Source organism: Pongo pygmaeus, chromosome 15, assembly GCF_028885625.2.
Source record: "Pongo pygmaeus isolate AG05252 chromosome 15, NHGRI_mPonPyg2-v2.0_pri, whole genome shotgun sequence".
In the NCBI taxonomy this organism is placed as follows: Eukaryota; Metazoa; Chordata; class Mammalia; order Primates; family Hominidae; genus Pongo; species Pongo pygmaeus.
The window spans coordinates 66,248,185-66,262,478 of NC_072388.2; the positions used below are offsets into that span (position 1 = coordinate 66,248,185).

At 36.6% G+C, this 14,294-nt stretch overlaps 1 protein-coding gene across 1 annotated transcript in view; it reads left to right on the forward strand.

Annotated features, from left to right (window-relative positions):
• The window catches only part of EIF2S1 (eukaryotic translation initiation factor 2 subunit alpha), a 33,788-nt gene extending 19,857 nt beyond the window's left edge, over positions 1 to 13,931 (forward strand). Inside the window, exons 3-8 of the mRNA XM_054448632.2 lie at positions 2,142 to 2,221; positions 4,151 to 4,302; positions 8,128 to 8,234; positions 9,064 to 9,161; positions 9,917 to 10,060; positions 10,778 to 13,931. Of these exons, the coding sequence (XP_054304607.1) occupies positions 2,142 to 2,221; positions 4,151 to 4,302; positions 8,128 to 8,234; positions 9,064 to 9,161; positions 9,917 to 10,060; positions 10,778 to 10,903 (707 nt within the window). The 3' untranslated portion in view covers positions 10,904 to 13,931. The remainder of the gene's footprint in view (positions 1 to 2,141; positions 2,222 to 4,150; positions 4,303 to 8,127; positions 8,235 to 9,063; positions 9,162 to 9,916; positions 10,061 to 10,777) is intronic.
• The last annotated feature ends 363 nt before the right edge of the window (positions 13,932 to 14,294 follow it).

Genomic DNA, 14,294 nt, shown 5'->3' on the forward strand with positions numbered 1-14,294 from the left:
TAGAAGAAAACAGGAATCTTTTTGACCTTGGATTAGGCAAAGATTTCTTAGATAGCACACTAAAAGCGTTATCCATGAAAGGAAAAATTGATCAATTGGACCTTATCAAAATTAAGAACTTATGTTCTTTAAAGACACTATAAAGAGAATAAAAAGACAAACCAGCATATTTTAAAAACTCTTGAACAACCTAAAAAATCCTGTATCTAGGCTGGGAGTGGTGGCTCACGCCTGTTATCCCAGCACTTTGGGAGGCCAAGGTGAGCAGATCATGAGGTCAGGAGATTAAGACCATCCTGGCCAACATGGTGAAACCCCATCTCTACTAAAATACAAAAAATCAGCTGGCGTGGTGGTGCTTGCCTGTAGTCCCAGCTACTCAAGAGGCTGAGGCAGGAGAATCACTTGAACCTGGGAGGCAGAGGTTGCAGTGAGCGGAGATTGCGCCACTGCACTCCAGCCTGGCGACAGAGCGAGACTCCATCTCAAAAAAAAACAAAAAACAAACAAAAAAACCTGTATCTAAACCATCAGTTTTTAAAGGAGCAAAAGTTTTGAATAGACACTTTGCCAAAGAAGATAATTGGATAGCAAATAGGCACATGAAAAGATGTTGAACATCATTAGTCATTAGGAAAATGCAAATTAAAACCACAGTGAGATGCCACTGCACAATCAATAGACTGACTTTTTAAAAATCAGTTGAGAGACATGGAGCAGTTCTAACTGCTCCACATTGCTTATGGGAATGCAGAGTGCCACATTCAGTTTGGGAAAGTTTGGCAGATAAAATTAACATGTACTTAATATATAACCCAGCTGTGCCATTTCTAGGAAAATTTATGTTCACAAAGAAACTTGTATCCAGTTTTTAGTGGCTTCAGGGGTGATGGAACTTGATTTTGGTGGTGGTTAAATGACTGTTCTTTTTTTTTTTAAACACAAAGAACTTAACACTAAAAGTGGTGAATTTTACTATATGTAAGTCATACCATTTTTAATGAAAAAGAATGCTCAGAATCTGAAATAAAATCAGTGTATATGAACAGAATACAGGAGGAAAACTATAACCATTTTAATAGATGTGAAAGAGCATTTGACAAAATTTGTCACCCATTCATAATAAGTCAGCAAACAAGAACTAAAAGGGAATTTCCTAATCTGATAAAGGATGTCTAGAAAAACACCACAGACGTGCTGTCCTCCAGTATTGAGAACAAGACATTCACTCTCACCACTGTTACTCAGCATTGTACTGGAAGTCATTGCCAGGCACAGGTTTGTAGGTTTCAGCCATTTTTGGCTATTTGACGTTGACAAGTTACTTAACCTTTCATGGGTTTTAGTTTCTTCAGGTTAAAAAGACTGGGGGGGCTGTGGGAAAGAGGGTGATAATCTACCATGCAGGATTGTTGTGAGGGTTCAAGGAGATGTTTAAGCACCTAACATAGTTACTTGTATATGGTAGTCATACAGTAGATTAGATAGTTTTAATTTGTTCAGTGTGTGTTTGTGTGTGTTTGTGTGTGTGTGTGTGTGTGTGTGTGTGTATCTTCTGTGACGATAGCCTCTTTCCTTAAACTAAGTGAACATTGTGAATTCCTATTCTGGAGAAGGAAAAGGAAGAAATAGGGGAAAGATAGGCATTTGACTAGCTTTCATTTGGATAATTGAAAATTATTAGTTCTCTCCAGTAAGGTAATGGAGAATATATAATTACCTGATAATAAAAATTTATTTCTGAAAACAGTTCAGAATCTCTCATCTTGTACAGATTGAGTATCCCTTATCCCCAAATCCAAAATGCTCCAAAATCTGCAACTTTTTGAGCACCAACATGACACTCAAAGGAAATGTTCATTGGAGCATTTCAGATTTTGGATTTTCAGATTCGGGATGCTCTAACTAGTAAATACATTGCAAATATTCCAAAATCTGAAATCCAAAACACTTTTGGTCCCAAGCATTTCTGATGAGGGATACTCAGCTTTGTAATACTTATGCAGTATTTTGTTGATATGATTTTAGTAGGAAATAATTATAAGTATGCCAATCAAACACTTAATTTGGTCTTCAAAGCTGGTTACAATAGTACAGTGGCACCTGGACAGAGATAATTTTTTCACAATTTTTTTGTACAGGATATATTGATTTGTCAAAAAGAAGAGTTTCTCCAGAGGAAGCAATCAAATGTGAAGACAAATTCACAAAATCCAAAACTGTAAGTTGATCTTTGAGTCAAATTAGTCCACTATCTGTGTGTTTAATAATTTGAAATCTTAATTTCATACTGCTACTACCTTAAAGTATTGCTTATGATCTAATATTCTCAAATTAGTACTAGAAGTGTTTTGAAGCCATTTTAGGTTAGATTAACTGTGGGTGACTTCAACTGGTTTAACTTGTTTCCAATTGGAATGCCTCATAAAATACGGGGTTTTTTTGTTTGTTTAAATAGAAATGAGGTCTTGCTATTTTGTCCAGGTTGGTCTCAGACCCTGAGCTTCAAGTGATCCTTCAGCCCCACAAAGTGCTGGGATTACAGAAGTGAGCCAATGCACTTGGCCAAAATACAGTTCTTGATTTTCAACCCTGTTCTGGGATGAGGGTAACAGAGACAACCAGCTGTTATATGTTAAGAATGAACAGGGGTTTATAAAATGTCTGTGAATCTGGGAAAGCAAGGCAGAGGCCTGTTACTAGTTTTGGGGTTTTTTCCCCCTCCACTAGCGTGTTAGGATTATTTCTTTTTACTTTCTTATTTTTGCTATTACTTCCTTATTTTTGCTATTACTTCCTGCTTGTCATCCACAGTAAGCACCAGCAAAGCAAAGATAGCCATTTAATTTCTTCACATTTCTTCTGTCAGTATTTCTCTTTTCTCAGGTCCTGTTTAAGTTATCCTTCATCCTCTACATCCTCAGTTCTGTGCGTGTGCGTGTGCGTGTGTGCATGCGTGCGTGCGTGCGTGCATGCGTCACAAAGTCTTGCCCAGACTGGAGTGCGGTGGCGCAATCTCAGCTTACTGCAACCACCTCCTCCTGGGCTCAAGCGATCCCCTCGCCTCTGCCTCCCGAAATGTTTGAGATTACAGGCGTAAGCCAGTGTGCCCAGCCTATCCTCAGTTCTTAGTGGTGCTGTTTGTATTGCTTCTGTTTTCTTTGTCCTTCTCTGGTGTCTGTTCTTTTCTGCCCTGAGTGTTTCTGTCCTCAAGATAAAATATCAAAAAAAAAAAAAGTTTCAATGAAGAGATTTTAAAAAATCTTGCTTAATCCCAGTAAGAAAGAAAATAAAGGTCTAAAAGCCATCAGTTACCCAAATCATTTCCTTTGTTTTACTGCTGTATTTACAGTTATGCAGTGTGGTTATACATTTGAAAACACTGTCAGTAAAATATCTTCTTAATAAACTCTAGGACCTTACCACTTAGAATGTAGTCTCTAAACTAGCAGCATTGACATCACCTGACTATTTTTTAGAAATACAGACTCTCAGGTCCCACTAACTTTTGAGAAGCACTTTTCTGGGAAAATTCCATATTTTTTTGTCTCCTTAGGATATTGTTAAAATGACTGCGTTAATAGATCTTATCGAGATGTTAAAATGGAAGATTTATTCAGTGTCAGTACCTTTTCTCACTCAATTTTTATGTGTAACTATGGTGAAGACCTTAATTCTTTTTATCTACACCCTATGTTAATTTTAGGAGGTAAGAAAAAGTTTGGCAGGTGGGTAAGATGACAGAAAAAAAAAATTTTATCGTGATTCTGTCCTCATGGAGTAATAATAACTTGTATTTGTATAGCTGTTTTCCATTTATAGTGTCTGGTTTCTATATATTTGATCTATGCGAGCAGTCTCTGTAGTAAGGAGAGATGCTAGTTTCTTCTTTTTCCAGAGGAGGAAGCAAGTTTAGAGATACTGTGTTACTGTCAACACTTGATCCAGGTCTTAGGACCCTAAATTGTATACTGTCTCTACTTTTTATACCCACTTAAAGTGAGTACTTCCCTATGGAGAAACAACTTGCCTGGAGATCTTTTATTGTTAAGGAATTATTGTAGCCAAATTATGTTACTTACTAAAATGTAAAAATATTTTTTATAGATCTCTTATCTTTGAATTGTTGAGCTTTTCATTTTATTTCTAGGTTTATAGCATACTTCGTCATGTTGCTGAGGTGTTAGAATACACCAAGGATGAGCAGCTGGAAAGCCTATTCCAGAGGACTGCCTGGGTCTTTGATGACAAGTACAAGAGACCTGGATATGGTGCCTATGATGCATTTAAGCATGCAGTCTCGTAAGAATACCTTCTTGACTCTCCTTCTACCTTGATATCACAACTCTTGGCCCAATATTTAACAGCATAGCATCCATGTATAAAATACTTGCCAAATTTAGATTAAAATATTTTGTATTGGCCAATAAATGGGCCAATCCTATATGGTCAAGTCTGTGTAGTTTTATATATCATAGTTATGTAGATTCATAAACCATATGGTTTATCTCACACATTTTCCGTTCCTAGTTATTGTCCTAAGTGGCTATAGGACTAAAGAGCATGTCTCACCAAAAACTATAACCTCTTGTTTTCTCTACCTCTTTTGACTCTCCTTTGACTTTCAGCCCATACCACTTTAGCCAGTCTTCCATGTAGCCTTAGCCTGGGCCTTACTATCACCAGGATTTGCTCTGCCACTAAAATCTTTAATTCACAGTTTCTGTTCTTTTGCCCCTGCCTCCTATTCATCTAGCTCCCAGTTGGTCCTATTATTTGTCATCTTAATTCTGTATGTTAGGCTCTGATTCTAAACCTTTTTTCTCCCTGTCTTTTCACCATTTCCTGCCTTCTCTTTCTTATCCAACATCGGCACACCATGATACATCATTTTAACGCCTTTCTTGCCATTATTGTGAGCTTTTGCCTTGTTTTTCCTTCCATCCATCCAGCCTTGGATCGATGTTCCTGCCTTCTCTGTACTTGTAGACTGCTGGGTGCTGCTAGGAAAAATCAGTCTTGCAGGTTGGTCCACTGCATATTCATGCTCTCCAGCCTCAGCTGTTCCACATTCTCTCTGCTCCTGGTCAGTTCTTCTGTAGTGGCTATTTTAGAGCTTTTCCACGTTCTTCCTCAGAAAACCACTCTATCCCTGTTCCCTGCCTCTTGGCTGGTATGCTCACTACCTGTTTTATTTTATAAAGAAAATAGAAACCATTGCACAAGAACTACTTTTCCACTGTCTCAACAAACTTACATATCTCCGTCCCACCTGTCATTTCTTCCTATGCTGCTGTCACTGGAATTTGTGTCCTAATTGCTCTCAAACTAGTCTTGCCACCTATGCCCAGCTGCTGCTCAGAGATCTCTATTAGTTACTTTTTCTCTTGGGTCACCTTTCCCTTTATTGGTTTTGTTCCATCAGCATAAAAATATCTCTAGTTTCTTCCATTTATACTATAAAACACACTTCTCAACTTTTCCTGTACTTTCTCTTGGAGCAAACACTGCGTCCTCTGCTTTTAACAGCCACAGTTGGCTGTGCGTGGTGGCTCATGCCTGTAATCCCAGCACTATGCGAGGCTGAGGTGGGAGGATTGCTTGAGGCCAGGAGTTGGAGACCATCCTGGGCAGCATAGCAAGACCGCCATCTCTAAAAAAAAAAAAAAAATTAAAAGTAGCCAGGTGTGGTAGCATGTGCCTGTAGTAGTCCCAGCAACTTGGGAGGCTGAGGCAGGAGGATCACTTGAGTCCAGTGGTTTGAGGTTTCTGTGAGCTGTGATTTGTGATTGCACCACTGCACTCTAGTCTGGATGGATGACAGAGTGAGACCTTGTCTCTCAAAAAAAAAAAAAAGAAAAAGCCAGACTCTTTCAGTTCTCTATACTTGCTGTTTCTTGACCTCCCTCTCCTTACTAAACGTTAAGAGTTAGAGGGGGGAAAAAAGAGAATGAGTAGGACCCAGGACCATTAAGAGTCCCCCAGAAAGCCAACTCATCGGGGGTTCCAAATCCCTTCAAGTTTATTCTCATGTGACTTTTTTTTTGGTATATCATGTGGTAGAAAAGGTGGGAATAGTAATAATGATAACTAACATTTATATAATTCTAACAACAACCTGTGGTGTAAATGCCATTATTATCCTTTTCTTACAGTTGAAGAAATTGAAGCTGAGATTAAATAATTTGTTCAAGGTCACACAGCTAACAAATCATAGAGCCAGGCGGTATTCAAACGCATGCATTCTGGCTTCATCCAGAGTTTGCACTATTAGCCATTAAACACAACTTTATATTTCTGTCCTGCAGTCCTCAGTACATTTCTTAACTTGTCTCAACTGTCATCATCTGGCTTCTTTAGTTACCTCTTCAACTTCTAGCTCCAGCAACCCCTTGTTACCACTAAGCCTTGGCGTGTGTTATTCCCTTTTCCTTAGCACTCTTTTCTTGCTTCATGTCGGGACTGTCCAGATTTAACTAATGCTAGTTCTTTGCATTTTTTTTTAATTACACAAAATTTCTGACATAGTTGGAAACAATGTTTTACCTTTCCAGACCTATTTTCCTCACTTATCAGTGATAACCACTATTCTGAAATTATGTGTCAATATCATTTGTTTTTATTGTTTTACTACATATGTGTCTATAATCATTTTTTATTTAAAATGTAACCTATTGTATCTTTTTGTAGCTTGCATTTTTACATATAAGCCTATTATTAAGCAGGATTCCCCCACATTGATAGATGTATACTTGATCCATATTAATCTCTATATAGTATTTCATTGTGAGAATATGCTTTATCTGTTCCTCTATTAAGAGTTGTTTAGGTAATTTTCCCTTTTGTCCCATTTGTCAAACAGGGCTGTGATGAATAGTGTATGTGTCTCTATATGTAGTTGTTTGAGAGTTTCTAATTTATATGCCTAGGAGTGGAATTGTTGGGTCATAGGATTGATTATATATCTTTAAACTGACTTGGTTTCACCAAATTATTCTTCAAATTGATTCTACAATTTATATTCCCTCTAGCATTTGTATAAGTATTCCTGTTTGCCCTCATCCTTGCCACAATTTGGTATATATCTGATTTTTTTTTCTCCTTTTTCTAGTCTAATGAATTCACAGTAGTATCTTTTGATTTGCATACTCCTGATTGTTGGAGAGGTCAACAGTTTTTCATGTTTATTAACCATTTGTATTTCTTCTGTGAAACATCTGTTCACCTTATTTGCCCATTTTCTGTTTATCATCTTGTTTCTTATACATTTATGTTGGTTGTCTTCTCGTTACTTTGTGTTAGCTGAGTAAAAGTTCCCTCCACCCAAGTTCTCTTGCCTTTTATTCCCAATAAGACCCCTTGCTTATTAAGCCTGATGCTTGCTCATGCTATTCCTTTTTTATATGACATAACTTTCTTTTTTTCTTTTTAATAGAGATGGAGGTCTTGCTATGTTGCCTAGACTGGTCTATGAACTCCTGGTCTCCAGTGATCCTCCTGCCTCAGCCTCCCAAAGTGCTGGGATTACAGGCATGAGCCACTGGTGCCCAACCTTATGTATCATAACTTTTTTACAATAGTTCTACCTTTACTTTTTACAGTGCTACTCCTCTTTTAGTCTTTATTTCATATTTTCATTTGCTCACTCATTCAACAAACATGCCAGTTAATAAGACCCTGGTCCCTGTCCTGTGGCACTTAGGAGGGTCAGATGAAATGCTACTTTTTGCATGAAGCCCTTCCTGACCTCATTAACTGGAAGTAATACCTTTCTGTCCTGATGCCCACAGATATACTGTTACATTTAAAAGTTTTTCCATGTTTTTTTTTCTATTCAAGCTAGATTATAAACTCCTTGAGGCAGGGACAGCTAATTGCATGGAAGTAATCAACTGTAGTAGAATATCAGATGTGTTAGGCATTAAATTGCTTGTTTTAGTCAGATCACTAAAATTTTGATTTCACTAATAATCAGTTGGGGTGTAAGTGCAAAGCTAAGATTTGAATTCTAATTGTGACACTAAAGCCTGTGCTTAACTATTATATGCATTGTTCCATGGTGTTTGGTTTCACGTTTATCAGTAATATAACCTTGACCTTTTGTTATTTATTTATGTTTTTGACCAGAGACCCATCTATTTTGGATAGTTTAGATTTGAATGAAGATGAACGGGAAGTACTCATTAATAATATTAATAGGCGCTTGACCCCACAGGCTGTCAAAATTCGAGCAGGTAAATGATTTTTTAAATGATTTTTACAATATTTTGCATGCATCAAAAAAGCTATTAAATAATGAGACTTACAAAAGAATATGTTGCTACATCAACATCTATAAATTTTTCTAAATGTTTGTTTTTTATAACAAAAGCTTAAGAAATTATTTTGGCTTCTGAATCATAAAATTTATATATTGAAACAAGTAGAAACAGTCTTGTGAGTTCAGCTAACCTAAAGGTAGCCCTTTTTTAAAAAAGAGGGGTTTGATTGTTTTGTTTTAGTGCATACTTTAAAATATTCCAAATTTCTACAAAGATGGGACATACCATGCAGAATTTTCTCCAACTAGCCTTTTCCACCCAGTGTATCATAGGTACCCTTACATTGCAGAACATAGGAATCTTTCTCATTCTTTTTTATGCTGGGTAATGTTTCATAGAACAGATAAACCTTAACATAAACCAGTCCCCTCTTGATGAACATTTAGGTTGTGCCAGTTTTCTCACAGTTACAAAAAAATGCTACAAATTAGCACCCTTATATTATACATACTTAACCATTTACACAATGTTCTTCAAGACAAATTCCTAAAAGTAGAATTTCTGAGTCAAAGGGTAATGCAATTTCTAAACCGTTTTAGATAAGTTGCAGTTATTGTTATATTCCATCTTTACCACACTCCTCCTTACCTCTACTTTATAAATAAGGAACTGCAGTATAGAGAGGTTGGATTCAAGATAAGTATTTGAATACTAATATATCTGCCACGTGTTTGATTTCCTTTAAACTTTTAAATATTTTTTGCATTTTTTGGTATCAACTTTTAAATTTTTGTAATTGTAGATATCGAAGTGGCTTGTTATGGTTATGAAGGCATTGATGCTGTAAAAGAAGCCCTAAGAGCAGGTTTGAATTGTTCTACAGAAAACATGCCCATTAAGGTGAGTCGTCAGTTGTCTCCCTCCCTGCTGAAATGCTCACCTAAACCAAATAGGATCTTTGATCTTTGTTTCTTTTTTTTTTTTAAATCACATTTCATAACAAAAGTGGGTTTTTTACTCTTAAAATTGAGCAGCGGTTCTTGGTAATGTTTCTAGATGTTTGTGATTTATGTTTAGGCTTTTTTGTTTCTACTGTTACTATCACAGTGGATGGAGATTCCTATTGGTAGAAAGCCAGCGATGCCAAACCTCCTTTACAATAAAGAGTTGCTGTGCCCAAAATACTGATAGCACTTTAAAAAAGAGTAACACTTTCTTCTGTCTGTACACATACAAGTTTTATGAGGTTTGATCAGAATCTTTCATTAGTGATAAAATTAACTGGATGGCTGTAACTCAGAAGGATTCTTCCATCAGTTTAGTTCAGAGACAAATTATCCATTATACTGATGATAATTGCAGTTAATTTAGCCACCAAAGATACACAGAAATGATAATTCTTTCTATTCAGTATTGCAGTGGACTGTTTATACTATTGCATTAGATCCCTGTATTGATTTGCTTTTGCCACATTAACAAATCACCCCAAAACGTAATTGCCAATTCTGTAGGATCCTAAATTACTGTCCTGTAGAATTGGCAATTACGTTTTGGGGTGATTTGTTAATACAGCAGATTAATAAAATCTCAAGCATCCTAATGGTTGTGGGTTCTGTAGGTACATTCATAATTGAATTTTTGTCTTTCTCTTTTAGATTAATCTAATAGCTCCTCCTCGGTATGTAATGACTACGACAACCCTGGAGAGAACAGAAGGCCTTTCTGTCCTCAGTCAAGCTATGGCTGTTATCAAAGAAAAGATTGAGGAAAAGAGGGGTGTGTTCAATGTTCAAATGGAGGTGAGATCAATAGATTCATTTTTAATAATGACTCAGGAGGTTCCTAAAAGGAGTTCTTGTTAGGTAAATAAGAGCTGTTGGCCTTGGAATGTCATATTGTAGGATGGTCATTCAGGCCTTTGATCACTAATGGTGTTAGGGTCACCCCCTGCCCCCAGCCAGGGGGAAGGGAATAAACAATATAAATGAGAAGTTTTTTTATGGTTTGAATTTGGATGTGGCATGTCGAAAATTTGATCTCAGAATTGGGGGAAAAAAAAAAGTTGTCTCCTGTCTTTTCTTTGTCCAACAGGAAAGAAATGTGTGTGCGTGCGTGTGTGTGTGTGTGTGTGTGTGTTATGGTTCCTTCTATGGAAAGGACTAGTAAGCTAGTAAGTAGTAGTTTGAGCCTGGAAGACAGGTTTTTTTTTAACAGGACGTCTATTTGTGGTCTTGAAAGATACAGCCACTGGGGTTATTTCATGTTTTCAGTTTTAGCTTATAAAAATGACAGAAAATAATTTTCCATTTTAATACATACATCCTTTTTCTATACTATTCTCATAAGTTTCACCTATTATTTATGTAATGGAGTTTATTGCTGATAAAAAGTGAACAGATATGACAGAGTTGTTAGAAAAGTGTTGAAGAGAGAAAATATTAGGCAGTAATAGTATTGAAGTTAAATTTGTATAGTATTTACTACTTCAGTTTGAAATTATACTTCTGCTTCCACAGCCCAAAGTGGTCACAGATACAGATGAGACTGAACTTGCGAGGCAGATGGAGAGGCTTGAAAGAGAAAATGCCGAAGTGGATGGAGATGATGATGCAGAAGAAATGGAAGCCAAAGCTGAAGATTAACTTTGTGGGAAACAGAGTCCAATTTAAGGAACACAGAGCAGCCCTTCCTGGCTGTAAATCCTAGACTTGAAAGTTTTCCAGTACTGAAAACTTCAAAGCTGAATATTTTTTATTTCTAAGTATTTAAATGTTCTAACAGATCAGAATGTGAAATGCCCTCCTAAATGTCAGCTGTTGTCACACAGTAGCTTCAACATTTTGAGCATTTTTAAGGGAGTGGCCTCATTTCACTAGAGACAAATCTTTAAGAATAGTTCTAAAATTGGGCTTGTGATTTCCATTTCTGATGTCTCCAGATTGGCACCCCTTTCTAGTTCAATGCCTCACGAGATTTACCAGGGGCATCCAAGGCAAACAATCCCAATCTTTCTATATAAAATGTATTCAAGCAAACATCAAATAAATTTCTGGGATATTTAACTATAGGCTTCTTCCTTCTTGTCACCAGTTAAAAGCATTTTGAATACTAAGACCCTAATTCTTTTATCTTTATTTTAGTCTTGATGTGGAAATGTAGGAGCAGGTGAATAAAGGATCTCTATAACAGATCCTTTCAAAAGAAGAGTTTAGAGAAAATAAATTTAACTTTAACCACAGTGAAAGTTGACCCTTAGCGGGACAAAGCCTTAAAATGCAATGAAAGAATTAGATTGGTTCTGTGCCTTTTATCTATTTGAGATTGATGACAACTTGTGTGAGAGAATTTATCACACCACGTCCTTATTGGAATAATAAGCTACTTGCCTTGAGTTTATAATTCAGGGTGGTAAAGTATGTTTTTAAAATTTAAAAAGCAGCTGCATTTTTTATTTAGTTGGAGTATCACCCAATTTTTGATTTTTATTGCTATTAAAATATCCACTAGGTGCCACCTAGAGCTCCAGTTCTTTATAACAAAACAGGGATCTGTCTGAACACTTACTGTTTTTTTTTTTTTTTACATGTTTCCATCATTTCGGTCTTCAAGAACTAAGTACATATTAAGTTTCATAGGTAACACATTATTTGAAGTTACAGCTACAGTAGTCAGGTGTATAAAATCTTGAGTTGCTTTGGTCTGCTTGTCTTCATAAATTTATTCTCTTACAATACTTGGGGTACCAGTTGTATTTAATTTTATTCATTATCCCTAGATAGCTATTAAGATACTTAGATTAGACCTAACCCACCACAGTCAATCCAAGACTAGACTACTCAATATTAAAGGGTCTGGAAAATAGAAGAGTGTGTTGGGCAGATAGTTTGTACCATTTATGAAGGTTTGTTCCTTTGTTAAATTTAGCAGCCTGTACTAGCTTTTGAAATCCAGAAGTTTTAACTTCCAGTGGCTGGTTTCTGAGAGAGTGCCATGATTGCTAGCCAGCATTCCACATTGGGAATATGTAGAGGAGAACCTGGATGTACTTAAGAGTGGCATATAATTTTCACTTCTGTCTGTTGAGGCATCAAAAAAACAAGTTTAGAAAGCTGGCAACATGAAGAATGCATTCAAAATATAACAGGTGCTCCTTTGTTGTACACAAAGAGGAATTTTTTCTTTTGTTTACTGAAATTTGTTATACTTCAAAAGCCATAACTTGAAAAATACTGGTGGCGTCGATGGTGAGTGATTTTTATCCCACATGGGCCTTTTGCTCAGTTCCATGGCAATTTTGTAAATTGACCCTAGCCAGAGAAAGGAAAAGAACAAACAAAACTTAAAGTATTCATACACCTTGCTAACCTAAAAGACAGCAGGGAGAAGATACATATGAGGACAAGTTATACACCCAGTTCTGAATAACTTGAACAGGCTTGGCAAAGAAGTAAGTTTATCCAAATCTTTAATTTCTGCCAGGCATGGTAGCTCATGCCTGTAACCCTGGCACTTAAGGGGCCAAGGCAGGAGGATCACTTGAGGCCAGTGAGCTGTGATCACTTCAGTGCACTCCAGTGCACTCCAGCCTGGGTGACAGGGCAAGACCCTGTCTCAAAAAAAAAAAAAAACCAGAAATCTTGAATCTCCCATCAAAGCCTTTTCACTAAAAATACAATTTCATCTATTCCCTACTGTACCTTTCATTGATGTCAAGTGGCTATCGATTCATACAGCTGAAAATTAGTGATAGTTTGGGTCTCATTTATGCATAAATTAATTGAAAATCAGTAATGGCCAGGAAGAAATAGGAATATTCAAACCACTTTTTTTCTTTTTTTTTTGGCAAATGGTGTTATATTGCCTGGGCAGGTCTCGAAATCCTGGGCTCAAGCTATCCTCCTGCCTCTGCCTCTATAAGAGTGTGAGCCACCATGCCCCCCCACCCAAACCATTTTTCATATCAGTTATAGGAAAACAAGACAAACCAGTTCTTAAGTGAATAATGTTCAAAGATGGACCCATAGAGACATGCTAAGCAGAACGGTTATTACTCAGCTGCCATACTCCAGCCATTCTACTTTTACACCAAGAACAAAATGGCTAGAGATTTTTTAAAAAATACAAAGCTAGTACCTTGCCGAGACTTGTTCACTGATTTGCTCCAACTCCAAGGTAATGGTCATCTACTTTGCAACCTATGGAGATCCTGATAGCTCCCATACAATGTGAGGCACACTTTTGCCAATTTGGAGGCAGGAAGCCATCAAACTAAATGTAGTTTAATTCAGATAAACACCTATCGATATTCAAAAGGCAAAACAAAAAAACTAATTCCAGGGACATTAGACCTTGGTGAAATGCCAAATGGAAAATGGTGCTTTAAAAGGTAGTGTCTTACCATATAAGGAATAAGTAAAATATTAGCTTGTGATTTCTCCTTATTCAGGTCAATGTTTTAGACACGACTAACAAGGGACAGTTCAAACTATTTAAGAGAACAAATTTTTACTTAAGCACTTTGAAGTATCCACTCCCCTTAAATGTAAGTTATATATTTTATCTGTTGATCAAGGGGAGGTCCAAGCATTTGTACTTGGCAAGAATGCTGGCAATAGCTTGTGCCAGATTACTGTATAAACTTGAAAGTAATAAAAATGTTCTTTAAAAGTATTGTATGATACAGACTTTTCACTACAGATTAACCTCCCAACTGGTGAAGTTTCTTGGTACCTATTTGTCTCAGCTTATGTTCATTTTAAAACCAAAATTTAATGCCTTGATATAAATCTTCCCCATTTACATCTTTTTCTGTCCTTTAGAGCACTCTTACTCTGCATTGCTAAATGCCCATTTTTCATAGAAAAGCTATGTATGTATTTTTCATATATGTGATTAAGTTCTCCGACAGAGTCCATGACTTCTGTAATGTATAATATTTATGCAGGCTTGTTTTCTAAAGCAAAACAACATTCTCAATGTACAAAGTTTGGCCACCATCCCCACTTTAAGATCAACTATGTCTTAATGACAGAG